This window comes from Chlamydotis macqueenii, chromosome 6 (assembly GCF_036417535.1).
Source record: "Chlamydotis macqueenii isolate bChlMac1 chromosome 6, bChlMac1.mat, whole genome shotgun sequence".
Classification (NCBI taxonomy): Eukaryota; Metazoa; Chordata; class Aves; order Otidiformes; family Otididae; genus Chlamydotis; species Chlamydotis macqueenii.
In genome coordinates, this window is record NC_141561.1 from 10,682,533 (window position 1) to 10,697,209 (window position 14,677).

Below are 14,677 nucleotides of genomic sequence, written 5' to 3' on the forward strand. Positions count from 1 at the left end.
GATAATCTCATAACATAGTTAATACTGTTTCATGTAGGTTTATACCAGTGTTTTGTATGCTAATTAGTAATTTAATATGAGTGCTAAGGTAGGCATAGACATCACTGGTTTCTGTTAAGTGCCTTGTCCAAGTTATCTCTCTGTGTTTATTCTGGCATATGCTAACTGCCAAGAAGTGTTACTGACCTGATGCTTATTTTATGATATTGCAAAGTGTTTCTGTTGCTTTCAATGTCTTGTATGAAAAATGATTTAAGTTTTTATATTACTTTTCAATTCTATAACATTCCATGATTTCTCCTTTTATAGTAATATAAAATCCTTTAATACCTTGCTAGGTGATATTGGCTTTGAATTTTCAACAAAATATTCAGATACATCAATTTTATACCTGCTTACTCTATCTTTAGCTGCTTAAGACTACATGACTTTGGTCCTTAAATAAAAAAAGATACCGCTGTGAACAAAAAAAAAATTGGAAGTGTTTTGAAATTTGCTACGCTTTTCCAAAAATAGCCTTTAAAAGTTCTTAATATTTTTAAAGCTGTATTTTATACTATTTTAACTGTTACAGGCAAGACAATTTTTATCCTCTGCAGTGAAGACTTTCCCATTGAACAGTAAATTCCTTCTTGTAATACTGTGTATTCTTCAGCTGCTTATGAAATCATGCTGGCTTGGAGCCTAACGCTGTTCCAAGAGAAACAGGTCTAATTCTGTAGTGATGTGGACTGAGTCACTCGTGTGACTGTTTTACTTGACTGTAACCTACCTGTTTGTTTCTTGTGTTCCTGAAAAATCGGAGTGCTATCAGGCAGAAATTATAAATACCATTAAATGAAGTATGTAGACATGAAATTAATTAAGATTACTTTAGATTATGGGCAAGTTTTGCAGTAATCATTACTGGATAACTATTTTTAGGACCGTTGCTGTAAGTACACTGATGGTATGAGGGAGAAGGCGATAGCTTACTAATGCTCAAATTTGCTGTTTTATCTTTCAGAGCTGTTGAGTCCCAGAGTGAGGGACAGTGCGCCCCAGTGGACTCGCTGTGGCGACGTTACAGTGAATTTGAGTTGTTGAGGAATTATTTGTCGGTTACCTACCCACATATTGTTGTTCCACCTTTGCCAGAAAAAAGGGTAAGGAAGCTGAGGCTGCAGCTTGCTTTGTATTGTTTGTTATTTATTTACTGTTGACACTCTTTTGTTTAAATAGGCTGACTTTGTTTGGCATAAGCTATCAGCAGATAATATGGATCCAGACTTTGTGGAAAGAAGAAGAATCGGTTTGGAAAACTTCTTGTTACGTGTGGCTTCGCATCCTGTTCTTTGCCAAGACAAAATCTTTTATTCATTTTTAACGCAGGTATAGTAAAGTGATATGCTTTCTAAATACATTCTTTAGTGATTATTTATTTAAGATAATGTCCTCTTGCTCTTCTTCCCTCCCTTTGACTCATAGCTTGTTCTGTGTCTAGAAAGATAGACAATATGAACAAAATTGAGGTGGAAAAGCCTTGTCCGTCCAAAACCTTAACAGCTCACTGTAGTTGGACTTCTAATGTACCTTATGACTTTTTTTCCAGTTTCTTGTTTTAAGGCTCCTAAGAGAGAATGCCCACCTCTTTGGAACAGTGTATTGGGAACTTAATGTGTGTTGGTTGGGAAAGCTTCCCTAGAACTAAAGCTAAAATAGTTAGCGTGCTATACTGCTGGCTGCAGAGACAGTTCTGGCTTCCCGTTCGCTTTTTTATATCCATTGCTTCTTTAGCTTTGCTGTTTGAATCATGATCTATTCGTATGTGTTGTGGTCCAAAACCAGTACAATAGGTTATCACAAAAGTTGTGATCCAGTTGTCAGCTAAAGCATTGCATTTTGCAGGTTTCAAGTCTAGTAGGTGTTGGATGTTTTTGGATTGTTTTTTTTTTTTGGTTTGTTTTTTTTTTGTGGTTTTTTTTTTTTTTTTTTCTTCTGTGTTTTGAGAGATTCCCAGGTAGTGGGCTGAGCAGATATGTTTACTGCAGCACAGTGTAGTGTATAGATGAACCAGTGTATGGGAAGTGAGAACAGTGGACAACCAGCCACTACATACAAGCGAGGTGGCTGTGTGTGCTCTGTAAACAAGTGTCACCTGTATATTTTCTGCCTCAAGCTGCAAAGGTCCTTCGAGCCCCTGATGACCTAATAGGCAATATATGATAATGACTTCTTTTTGAAGAGCTGAGGAGCTACTTTAGACAAAGCTGTGCTGCTCCTGCCCCCAGTTGATAGAATGAAGTAATTGAGTAGTGAAGAGGAGAGGTTTTTTTGGGGGAGGTTAGTGTGTAAGCACAACATAATGACATGTTTGTTATTCTTAACCCACGTTCTTGAAAAGAGGCAGAACCCAGGCCTACTGGAGAAGCTCTTCTGGTATAGGGATTTGCAAAAGCTGTGAGACTCTTAATCACTCAAACTGAATGTTCTTTTCCTGTATTTTTAGGAAGGTGGATGGAAAGATATGGTGAACGAGACTGGATTTCAGTTAAAGGTAACTACTGAAATTGTTTGTCTCATGACTGCTGTGACACAGAAATACTCCAGCAAACATGTTATATAGGCTGTTTATGAAAGGCTATTTGCTGTTAGAATGAGTTAAAGGCATTGCTCTATGTATACTTGTAACTACAAAAACCAGTGGTGTCCTTAGCATGTAAGAGGTAAGACTTCAGTTTTTAAGTTCTCTAGCAGACTTGTTAATATGTGCATATGTTTGATGCTCAACCTTGTAATTCTGCTAGTAATGTAGAATTATGATTCTTAGAAGCTTTGAAACTAACAAACCTGAGCACAAAGCAGTGCCTTTGTATGTTGTTAGTTTAGTTTAGCATTGTTTGAGTGTCAGACTTAGCCTAGTAAGAGGTGCAAGGTGTCAAAAAAAGAAAAAAGAAAAAAAGTCAAGCAAAAGGGTCTGAATTGTAGGACTTCTCTACAAGGATAAGTTGCTGAAATGGACTAAGAGATGGATTTGGTGCCCCTTAACTGTTTAACAGAATATGTCTTGAAGTAGTACTTATCCCCATTGCCATCAGTGAGTTCATGGCTGGGTAAGCTGCTGGAAGGCTTACAGGAGTAAATGATCAAAGGTCGTGTGTCTGTACAGGACAGGAATCTGTGAGAAGCTGATAGATGGCTGGGCTGTGCCTGGAAAAGTTACTACGTGGAGACAAATAGAGCTTTTGTTTCGTTGTAATGTGATCGACTCTCATGAAATCACAACTGAAAACTAGGTGGATTGTGAAGAATTATTCTGAATAGTGAGAGCTAAAGAAAATAACTGGTGCTCTTATCCTCAATGTCCAAGGGGCTTTGATACTGACATTTAATGCTGGTAACGTAAGTTTACGATAATTCTCTTCGATCATAGTAGGGCTTGCGTATTGCTAGTACTCGTAATGCAAAAAATTTAAAGCTCTCAAGCTGTGTTTTCCTAGTCAACACATCTTTATTTCAGCTTACACTCACAGTTCAGAAAGTTTGTGCTGGCAGGGTATGTTCAGGGGTGCACGCAGTGGTGTGTGTATGAAGTAAAACTCATAGCAGAATACTGAGAATATGTACCTACCTGAAACTATATTGTAGATTAAATGAGAGATGAACAAGTCTGGTGTTCCTTCTAGATGTGATTGTGTGTATAGTTTCCCTTTTACAGTTCCTGTTTCCTTAGGAAAGAAAAATAACTTTTTGCAAAACCCTGGGAAAAAGCATCCTTCCTTTATTCAATATCTGAAGTATAAACCCCTCAAGATCAGAGGTTATTTAGTACTGCACCGGAGGACAAACCGCTATTCACTATGTGTCTTAGACTACAGTCAGACCACTGGTTTATGTGCTGCCTCTGTCTCTGCTGCTGATGCATTAAAGCAGGATGTGTCTTTTGTCCCAGGGGGTTTGAACCAGGCTAACTAAACTTTAAATTAGGCATTAATGCAGTGCAGCATGTTATAGCTGAATGTTGATGTTTGAGGCTTTGTTTACTTTGCCAACTGTCATTAAATCATGTCTTTCCTCCCTCCCACCCCCAGCACTTAATTGTATTCTTTAAGGGATTTGTCACTTGGGATTTTAACCCTTCCTTTAGGAGGAGAAAATAGCCCCCCTCTCCTTAATTTACTTAAATGATTATAGGATCATAGTAGGAAGTAACTGTCTGAAATCTCCTTGACTATGCCTCATTTGATGGAGAATTCATCTCTAAAATGCTTGTGCATATTAGTCTTAAATCAAGTTTAAGACTAGTCAGACACTTTTCTAACTGTAACTCTGTGTGGTGCAAATGCTCAGAAGTGGTGTGTGGGAGTTACTCACTGTGCTGTTAGCAGCAAGAAGTAAATAACCCTACGTAGACGGTTGAGCACTGGCAAGCTCTTGGTTCCTGCCTGACCATGCTTGTGTACTTACTCAGCAATTCCTTCAGAGCACTACATGTGGTTGTGACAAAAGGCAGTAACTTGCCCTGTAACTGCAATGTAGGAAGTGATCCTTTTTGGGTGTAAACCTGTTGGAGGCGCATGCTCTCCTGACAAACTCAGTGGCTTTGGTGTCTACTGTTTGAACATAAATACAGTATTTTCTGAAATAGCTACTTAGAGGAAAGGACTCTGATTTAATGTCAGTGTACATAGGGGGTGTTTGTACTGTTGGAGAATGTGTGAGGAGTACATGTAGGTGTGTCTGAACAACCTGAAATCGAACTGGCATGTGCAAAGACTTGTGGGGTTAGAGCACTGGAGGCACAAGGCCATGCAAGCCTGGATAGCAGTCAGAATAAACATGAAGCCTAGGCTGGGAGATGGAGTTACTGCAGTGTTTTGTGTTCCTTGTGCTGTCTTGGACATGCTTCCCCATGCTGCCTTTGTCTTCCCTTTGCAAGATGTTCTTAGAGGAGTGCTGCACATGGCAGTGACAATGAACCTGTTTTCTTCCAGTATCAGTTGTAGTCTTACAGGTTTCATTCACTTAGCTTTCAGTTTGTGGGCTGTGTTTTGTATTGGTTGGTTGGTGGTTGGAAGAAGGACAGCTAAAGTTAGCAAGACTTCTATCAGTACCTCTCTGAGGAAAGAAACTGATTTTCCCTCAGCTTGGATGCTGTCCTAAGTGTTCTTCAGATGCGGAGGTGGTTCCAGGTGACAGGAACTTGCAGTGATACTCAAATGTGGATGTTCTGCTTAGCCCCAGTGCAGTGGGACGTGGAACAGTCTCAAACTGCGCCTGTCTAATTTGTAGAAGTTACAAAAAGGGCCCTAAAGGAAGGACTGCATTCTTGGTTTGGGAAAACACTGTGTTCCTTTTACTGTCAAATTCAAATCAGCTCTTCAAGCTCTGAGTTGTCTGTAACAGTGCACAAAATACTCCTGTCATATACCAGCATTAAAAAGTACTGCTGAAGTAACTTACTGCTAGTAGTTGTGGCATAATCCATTAGCTAAAAGAGTACACTGTAGGAAATCTATACACCTCACAAGATGTGTTATTTATTGGACTTTCAATGACAAGAGGGATATTTTGGTCAAAACTGAACTCCATCCATTTTACCGGAGTTGGAGTTTTCATGCGGTATATACAAGCCCTGAGTGAGCTGTATACAAAATGCCATATACAAATGAGAAGTTGTGGTGATGTGGGCCCTCTTTGGATGAGGCTGGGACATCTCATCTGTATTGGTGTCTTATTAAGAGTAAATACCCATTGCGGAGTTTAAGGTTCAATTAAACTGAAAAAAACCAAAACCCTGAAAACAAACCCTTCCATACTACTGTTGCAGTAATTGGTAAACCAAGATCTCAAAAAGTGAAGTAGCCGCTTACCTTTTTAATTAGGTATTGAACTTTCTTCTGTAGAGATTTATATATGCTCTGTTATAGAGAAGAACATTGCATAAAAAAATAGCTCTGTTCTGATATACGAATTACATATTTTCTGTGAAGCCAGTCATAAAATAAGAGAACACCATATATAAGATTTTGATTTCACTAGGGAACTGTTCTTAGTAATAAAGAGCATATAGAGGTCATTCTACCACAGGTTTTATTTGGTTTGAAAAATATAAAATAGCTTGTCCATATGGTCTTATGTTACCTAATTGCTTCATCTAAAAAGAATGTAGGGTTGTGTATCTTAACTCCATGATTTGTGTAACATTTTAAGAAGGGACTATTTTTGTGGGATTTGACTTCGACTAGCTTAATTTTAGTGGGTACTGTTTACATCCTAGTTGACCAAAATAGCTTAGTTTTTTGACTTTTTTTTATTAAAAAAGTGACATGCAGGGCACCTAGTGTCAACTTGTTCAATGTTTGAAGATTTAAATATGCCAGGAAGGAAAGATTTTTTTTTTTTTTTCCTAATGGTGCTGCCAGAAGGCTGATATTTTTTTGTCACTGGAATTTAATTGCATTAAATTAACAAAGCTTTTTTTCCCCTTTTTTCAGGCAGATTCCAGATTAAAAGCTCTTAATGCAACATTCAGAGTGAAAAACCCAGACAAGTAAGATTCCACATCCTTCCTCCCTTTCTCTTTTTCAGTTACAACTGTAACTTCAAATAACAGAATATTCTATATCCTTAGAATAAATTTAGAAAAGAAAAACTAACTTTCTGCACTTCTAATCTTAACAGAAGCCCAGTAAGTAGGTAGTGTGAAAAGGTTCGATAAATCTTATTTCTAGGAGCAGGAAACATTCAGGAAAATGCCATCACTTTATGCAAAATGAGTCTTTCCTTTTAGCTAGATTAAAAGGAATGGACAAAAAAAAAAAGCAGACTCAGAAAAAGGACATCGTAATATTTGTTAGCAAAGAATTTTTTCCAAGTGGGAACAGGATACAGATTGATAGTAGGTCTTTCAAAAAATCTGCTAGCGTACAATTCTGGACGCACGCACCCTGGGGTTGCAGTTCATAGTTCTCTTCAAGCTGCCAATTTTCACAGATGCTTTTGGACGTCTAGAGGTCAGTTGAGCTCTGTTTTGGTTTAGGAAGCTTTGGGACAGGCACTAGAGCAATCTGCTGCATAAAAAAAAAAAAACTGGTCAGAAGCGTAAGGATGTGTAGCAGGATGTTCATCATACCCTAGGTGATGTGAGGCGGGTAAAATGAGAGTTTCTACTTCTGCAGTAGTTAGAAATGTTAGTGTGCAGCAACAGGTTGAAGAGATGTTGGAGTTTGCCATCTGTAAGCAAAGGAGACCTGGAGAGGTGCCCTTCTGGTTCATCTGCTGTCCAATGGTGGCAATAGGAGATGCTGTTTAGGGAGAGCCCATGTGCCTGACTGCTGTCTGTTGTCTGCTCCCTTTATACTTCCCTAGCATCTGTGAGTATTGTATTAAGGATGTTAGAGGGTACGTACCTTTCTAAACCTCTTCATAGACTTACCTGTGAATTGGTGCAGTCCCTCCTTTTTTATTGTGTTTGCTTTTGCAGCATTCTGTGGCAGCAAGGAAGCTTTTATCTAGGGTTTAGTATAGAAGATAACATTCACAAATGAGATTGAAAGCGGTTCTCTCTGTAGCTTCAGGGGAAATTGGCCCCTTGTTTGAATGCTTCATCTTCCATCACTTTGTCTGTGGCTAGTAGGATTTAGCTTTTCCTGCTTTCACGGCAGGGAAACTTTGACAGTAGTATGCCTGTAGGCGTAGGTGGGCAAGACTGGTTAAGGCTGTAATGAGGCAACTTAATGTTTTAGAAAGCAAAACTGTTGTGAGAAGTGGCTTGGTAAAAGGCAGGAAAAGAGTTAATACAAGGGAAACGTGAGGAAGGGCTTGTAACAGAAACAGTCCCTGAATATCTGTCTCTGGATAGAGACTTCACAGCACTCAAGAGATATGGCACATGCTTTCTCTTGTGTTCTGCTACATAGCTTCCAAATTGAACTTTTGGATACCAGTTGTTAAATAAAGTTATGCTCATCAGTTACTTATTATACATTATTTATTTATTTATTTATTTATTTTTAAATTCAGTAAGAGCCTTTTAGCATAGCATGCGTGGCCCTAACGGGAGGAGTAGTGCCTTGCTCTGCCTAGTGCGCTTGGCTTGAGCTGCCTGGGATCTGATGTGTAACCCCTCTGCACGCTACCTTTGCTTGTGTGCGTGGGTGGTAAAGGGGGTTCAGCAAGCTCACCTTGCAGATCTGGCTGCTGTGTGGAGTGTAGGCTTTCAGCTTCCTGGACCAGGAAGAGTTTGGGTGAAGAACAGCTGCAGCTCCCAGTCTGGATTGCCTCATGGTGCAGTGGAGCTGCACCCTTCAAGTTAGAGCAGCATGAGGAGCTTTACACAGCTGAAAGGATGCTGCTCTAGGAGTTCAAATGTAGACTGGAAACTAAACCCCCTCCTGTGGGAAGCAATTAATATATTTTATGGTGAAATTATATGATGATAAAAATATGATACTCTGGTACTCAGAGGTCAATTTGTATTTACTGCGGACCTCTCTAATTTGGCCTCATGGCACCCATCATCTTCTTGTCTTTCTGTGCTTTAATCAAAACAATAGCTTTCTTTAGAAAACACTAAGTCTTTTTCTAAGGCAGATTTTTTTTAAAGTAACTTTTTTTTTTATATGATTAGTCAGACAAGTGGCTTGTTCTTTGATAAGCAGTTCAGTTCTTGTGATTTCTTCCTTCACAAACTGGGAAAATGGTACTGCCTTCCCTGTTACAGGGAGGAGTACTGCCAAGTAAAATGCATGAAGTAAATAACTTATATTGAGATGCTACTGTGAGTGAAATTTTCTTCTTTGCCAGTACTATAAAAGATACTTTTGAGAAGCCGGGTGGTGCCCCTACACCAGTGTGACCTGATCTGTTCTTCATTTTTATCTGAAGTTCTAGTTAATAACTCAAAACTTCTTAAATATCTAGAGTGTGGGTAATGTTGCAGAACCAGTAAAACCAAGGAACGTGTGCTAGACTTGCTTCAGTTACTGCATGCCAAAATGATGTCTTGTTTCACACTTCTACTTTTGTGGTGTGCTGGAAAGTAAACATCCCTTTGTGTGCCTTGCTAAACTCGGTTTGGGAACTACTTTATAATTATGTATTTTTTTTACATGAGCAGTGAGTAGGACTTAAGCAAACACTTGAGAAATAAACCTTTGAGCTGCAATGCCACCAGTCTTTTAAAAATGCTTTTTTTTCCCCCTGGAAACTAGTATTTGTGAAACTTTCAACCTTCACAAAACACTGGACAAAAATAGCGTCACTCTAGTTTGTGCTGTTTTGAGAGAATAAAAATAGAACAACTTGGGTCTGAAGTACTGGGTTTTATTATTATTATTATTTTGTTTTTTAATGGAGGAGGAGTTGTCATGCGAGAAGATGTATTGCTGCTGGAGTCCGGGATACTGAAATTTCTCTTAGGTTCCTGACTCCTGCCTTCAGGGAGTACGGCATTCCTAAAAGCTTTCTTGCCACAAGACAGGATAAATAAAACTTTTCATTATAAATTTCTGGAGTGGAAAGGGGAGTCTTCCTGGGCTGAAGGCATGCTTTTTAATCTTTTGTTTTTAGTTCAATTATTTAAAAAATCTTCACTGTACGTGTCTGCAGCTGTCCGACATGCAGCCCTGGTGCATATTTTATAAAGTGTAAACTGAAAAGATTGTTCTCTAAACCCCACTGTGCAGATCAATGACTATTTATTTTTCCCATACAGTTTCTCTGCTGACTTTTAAATCTTTTAATGTACTTTAACCCTGTGTGTGTCATAATCTTATAAAAGATGCTCCTTGGAGATCAAAAATGCTAGAAATGGTAATTAGGCTCCTACTTCCTGAATGTAAGGAGGAGAATATTTTGGGGAAAGACTTCCTGGCAGGGGAAGAAGTGTTAAATGAAAAACCCTGGAATTTCATATTTGATCACCCAAAACAAGTGACCTGACTCATTTCAGTAAGACCTATTGGGTACAAATTATTCTGAAATAAAAAGCCTGACTGTGTGCCTGTGGTGGGTGGAGGGGTGAAGGTTTTAATGCTTGAACATCAACCTGGAAGGTTAATCTTTAGTCTCCCATTCCTTAATTCTAGTTGTGTTGTTCTGTGTGTGTTTATTTTCAAATCATTGTTTAGTCATCTAGGTAAAGCTGTTTCTGGTTTCCGATCTGGATGAAATACATTCTTGTGTACCGAAGCAGGTCGTGAGTTAGACTAGTGTGTGATAAGGGAGGGTTTACATATACAGAAGTGGCTGTTGCTGTGGCTTAGTTGGTTACCTGTCAATAGCAAAGCTGTAGCAACTGATTCAGCTTCCTCGTTAGCACAAGTGAAATGTATCGACTCAAACTACCATCAACGCTTAACTGGGGTGATGGATGAAATGCCTCTTTCCCTCATGGTGGCAGCCCAGCAGCATGCACATGGTCACTTGCGATGGACCCTTGTTAAGATGCGGTGACTTCATTGCTTTTAGCTGTGCCTGACTCCTGTGCAGGTCTCACCAGAGTTTCATATAAAACTAGTAACAGTTACCATATGGCTTGGCCTCAGAGGAACTGTGATAACTGTGCATGCTTCCTTGAACTTGTGAAAAGTTATACTTCAAAGTGGCTAGGTGGCAGCTTGAAAGTAAGGTATCTTTGTCAGGTCAGAAATGTGAATAGATTTTTATTAAGTAATACGTATGCTTCAGCAGATTTTGGCTTTGTACTTATTTGAAGCTTTCCTATTCACTCATACTTGCTATCATAAATACCATTTTTTAAAAAACTCAACACAATGACGTAGTAATTTCAGTTAATTACTTATATTTCATAAAACCTTCTCTTAAATTGTTCTGAACCTTGATAATTTACATTAAAAAAAAAAAAGCAGTTATACAATGTTGGGTTGCCCACTTTAGGGAAATGAAACTCTGTAGCCATTTCTTTAGGAGTCTTCAGCTAATTCCACCTCAAGATACTCCACGCTTCATCTCCCTGTCTGTAGCATTGTGACTCTATCTTGCGTACTGTGAAAGCTTGCTTTCATGATGGCTAATGATGTACTATCTGTTTCTTGCTCCCAGGAGATTTACTGAGCTAAAACACTATAGCGATGAACTGCAGTCTGTCATATCACACCTTCTGCGAGTCAGAGCTGTAAGTATTTCCCATGTGTGTCGTGACAAATAGTATAATATATTTCTAAGGCAGTATTTCTTTTTCAATGAAGAGAACTGGTGTATGTGCCCTAGAATAAGGGCAGTTTTGCCTGAGAATGTCTGCCTCTGAAGCGTGGGGCAGCAGATGGCAAGGAAATGGGTACTGACTTAATACAGATTTGGGGGGGGGAAGAGTTCCAAATGTGGTGGTTGAGTTTTACAGTCATTGGAGGAGCAAACACATGCATGTTGCTAATCTGCCCTCTCCTCTGATGGTCACATATCAAAGGGAGGTGTTTTAAAGAGGATCGAGATGTCTGCTTCTTTCTACTCAGCAGACAAAGTTGCTTTTGCTGAATGTCTGGGCTGGGAAGTTCTGATCAGAAAATGGTGTTTTGAGGAACATAATACATTTTCTGTATTATATGTCTGTCATTGGTTTTCCAGCACTTGTAGCATGAATCATGTATGCTTCCCAGCACACTTTTTCTTTTTATGCTTATTCTTTGATCTCTAATGAATAATGTTCTAATTATGAGAACAATTATGTCATGCATCAACATAGTCTTTGGGTTAAAAATGGAAGATTTTAATTTTTTTTTTTAAAGTCACAAAAAGGAAATGGGAAATTACAATTCCAATAATGAGGAACAGGGTACTGGTTTTTGGTACATTCAACAGGGATTTAATTTTTGATGGAAACGATGTGGCAGAGAGGACAGTAATGGATTGCCCTGTTGAGCTGAGGTTCTTGAGAGTGTTAATCACTGACAGCGCCTTTTTTCAGGGCTGTAAGCACATGAGATCTGTTGGGCAATTTGCTTATGTTTTATTCTTGCTGCTTTGACAGACCAATAAAGGTAACCTTTACCAAACTTCAGTCTCATTCATTAGTACATCACAATTACAAGGCCGTTATCTGGATTACAAGTTGCACTTCTCAGTGTACATGTGGTCTTTTCTTGTGAGGTTGTTGCCAGCACCTAATGTTGGCTGCAGCAGGTACTGATTCTCCAAGCAGCTAAAATAACCTGTCTAGTTTGAGCAGTAAGTTCTGCGATGGATAGCTCATTTCCTTTCCTTCGTTTTACTGAGCTGGATGGAAAAATCAAGTCACTTGTTAGAATTTTGCTGAAGCTTTCTGTACAGTCTTGGTGACAAGATGAACTTTTGTCTTGCAATCTTTGTTAAATAAACAATAAGAAACAATAAGTAAGCAAGTAAATTTGACATTATTTGGGTAAAGGAGGCTATGTCTTATATCTGGTTATCAAAAAGTGAAGGTAACTTGATTATTTGTGGTCTCCATAGGCATATCCTATACGTGAGCCCTTCCAAATAAATACTTCCAAATAAATATTACTTTTCAATATAGCCCTGATTGTGACTTCAGTCTTCAAAGACTTAATGCTGTAGACCTTTCCTTCAGTAGTGGCTTAGATTAGATTTAGGCCTTATCTTGTTTACTTGTATAAAAACATCAAGGCTTTAGCTTGAAGTTTGTATGTGGGTTTTCACAAAGTAATTGCACTTAATGTTGATGACCAAAACCTGACTCTAAAATGTTTTAGAGGGTAGCAGACCGGCTATATGGTGTCTATAAAGTCCATGGCAACTATGGAAGAGTATTCAGGTAAGAGTTCATCTAGTTTTTAAATAAATATGTAGAGAGATGTGGGGAGAGAGAGAGAGAAGAAAATTTGTTTGTTATATTGTTATACTTTTGAAAAGTATATCTGAAATATTTCAGAGTCTGCCTTGAAAAATTTCGTATTGCAGTGCTAATGAGATTTCTGTGTTGGATATAGCAATCTCTGGATCTGCTGAGTGTAGTCTCTAGTGGAAGACTTTAGCTTTTTTTTTTTTTTTTTTAGTATTCCAGGCCTTTGGGACTTTTGCTGTTGTGTTGGCGTTCTGTTTTTTTCCAGAAAGTAACATAGTACCTGTTTTTATGTAGTTGTCTCTGAAGAGCTTCTAGGTCCTTTTAATGGTTAAAAATCAACAGCTATATCTATTCAATTTTGGTACCTTTTTAAAGTGAGTTTAGCAATCGTTTTTTGATTTATGTGAGTCAGTTGTATACTCAAGTTTTCCATCTCACTGGAGAATTAAAGAATCTAAACTTCTAGTTAAGGGAAACCTCCTGCTTCTACACACTGTTCAAGTGCTAAATTTAATTCTCTGGGTTAATGGATTGCAGATGTCTTTCTCATTGGGGGTTTTAAAGTGAAATTAGGTGTAGTTCTGTAATAACACAAAGACAAACAAATGTCAACATCAGCAGAGTGGAATGTTTATGAAAAAAGTGAAGGACAGAATAGATTTATTAAACATAAATTACATGAAATAAAAGGGAACTCCCTCCATTTATCTTGTAAAAAAGAGTTGTGGATGTAATTCTTGTAACTAAGGTGTCCCATAAGGTTTCACAAAGCTGAGAAGACCATTAAAATTGCAGTGTACATACTTGGGTGTCTATAACAATCTTTTGCTATCTTTATTGTAACTCTGTTTTCTTCTTTATCTAAATGATCTCCCTAATGTGAATAGGTAGTGGCAGTAATAAAATGGTTGTAAGTTGATTTTTATGTATTTATTTATTTATTTAAAATTAATAGAACTAAACAGCAATCTACTGTGAAAACAGAAAACAACATATAGCAAATGGTTTCAGGAGCAGTGAAATACTTGCAAATGTCAAATCTTGCCTTCTGTTTTTTAGAATGAGAGGCTTCTATCTGAAGTGTTGGAAGTCTGGAAAGCTGAGTTTCTTCTTGATAAGCATATTAGACCAAATTCTGTTCTCTGAAGTTCCCTTCACACCCCCCCTCACCCTGCCGTTATTATTTTAGGTGCTATTACCTTTTTTTAAAAAAACCCCTGAGTTTTAGCTATTTAAACAAGACTCTTTCTGCTCAAAACCAATCTCAAACTCTGTTTATGAGGATGAGCTTTGGCAGGGACAATTTAACAGAGTGCCTTGCCACATTGCCCATGCTGCTTAGAGGAAGAAAACAGTTTGGCCAAGTCTAACTTTGAGGCAGTTTCTATTCAGGTGTCAGCTGGAAAGAAACTATATACAGGATGCAGCTTATTAACTTCCTTTACCCTTCATGTGTGATGTTGTTTCTCGTTTGTTTTTCCTACAGTGAGTGGAGTGCAATAGAAAAGGAGATGGGGGATGGGTTGCAGAGTGCTGGCCACCACATGGATGTGTAAGTACTGACTGAATATCTGATAGTTTGATGTAAGCCAGATGTAGAACTCTCCCTCTTTCCTCTCTTTTCCCGCAACCCCAGAGTACATACAAGTAGTGCACTGAGAAAGTTGGGGGTGCATTGTTTTTAGGTGTACAGTGCTTCAGTGACTTGGATGCAAGCACAATTTTAGCATCCATGTACTGTATTAAGTAGCTCAGAAGGTCTCAGGAGAACCAGAAGGGTTTCTTTTTTATTATTATTTTGAAATTGTAGGAGTGTTTGGAATTCTTCCAGATTTTCTTTTAAGCTACTATGCCAGAAACTGGTGGAATACAACTTTAATGTACTGCAGACCT

At 38.4% G+C, this 14,677-nt stretch overlaps 1 protein-coding gene across 1 annotated transcript in view; it reads left to right on the plus strand.

The window, feature by feature from the left end:
- SNX4 (sorting nexin 4) overlaps positions 1-14,677 on the plus strand; it is a 36,569-nt gene that overhangs the window by 12,342 nt on the left and 9,550 nt on the right. Inside the window, exons 3-9 of the mRNA XM_086751089.1 lie at positions 1,007-1,145; positions 1,222-1,371; positions 2,489-2,536; positions 6,477-6,532; positions 11,047-11,119; positions 12,693-12,754; positions 14,271-14,336. Coding sequence (XP_086607215.1) covers positions 1,007-1,145; positions 1,222-1,371; positions 2,489-2,536; positions 6,477-6,532; positions 11,047-11,119; positions 12,693-12,754; positions 14,271-14,336 — 594 coding nt within the window. The remainder of the gene's footprint in view (positions 1-1,006; positions 1,146-1,221; positions 1,372-2,488; positions 2,537-6,476; positions 6,533-11,046; positions 11,120-12,692; positions 12,755-14,270; positions 14,337-14,677) is intronic.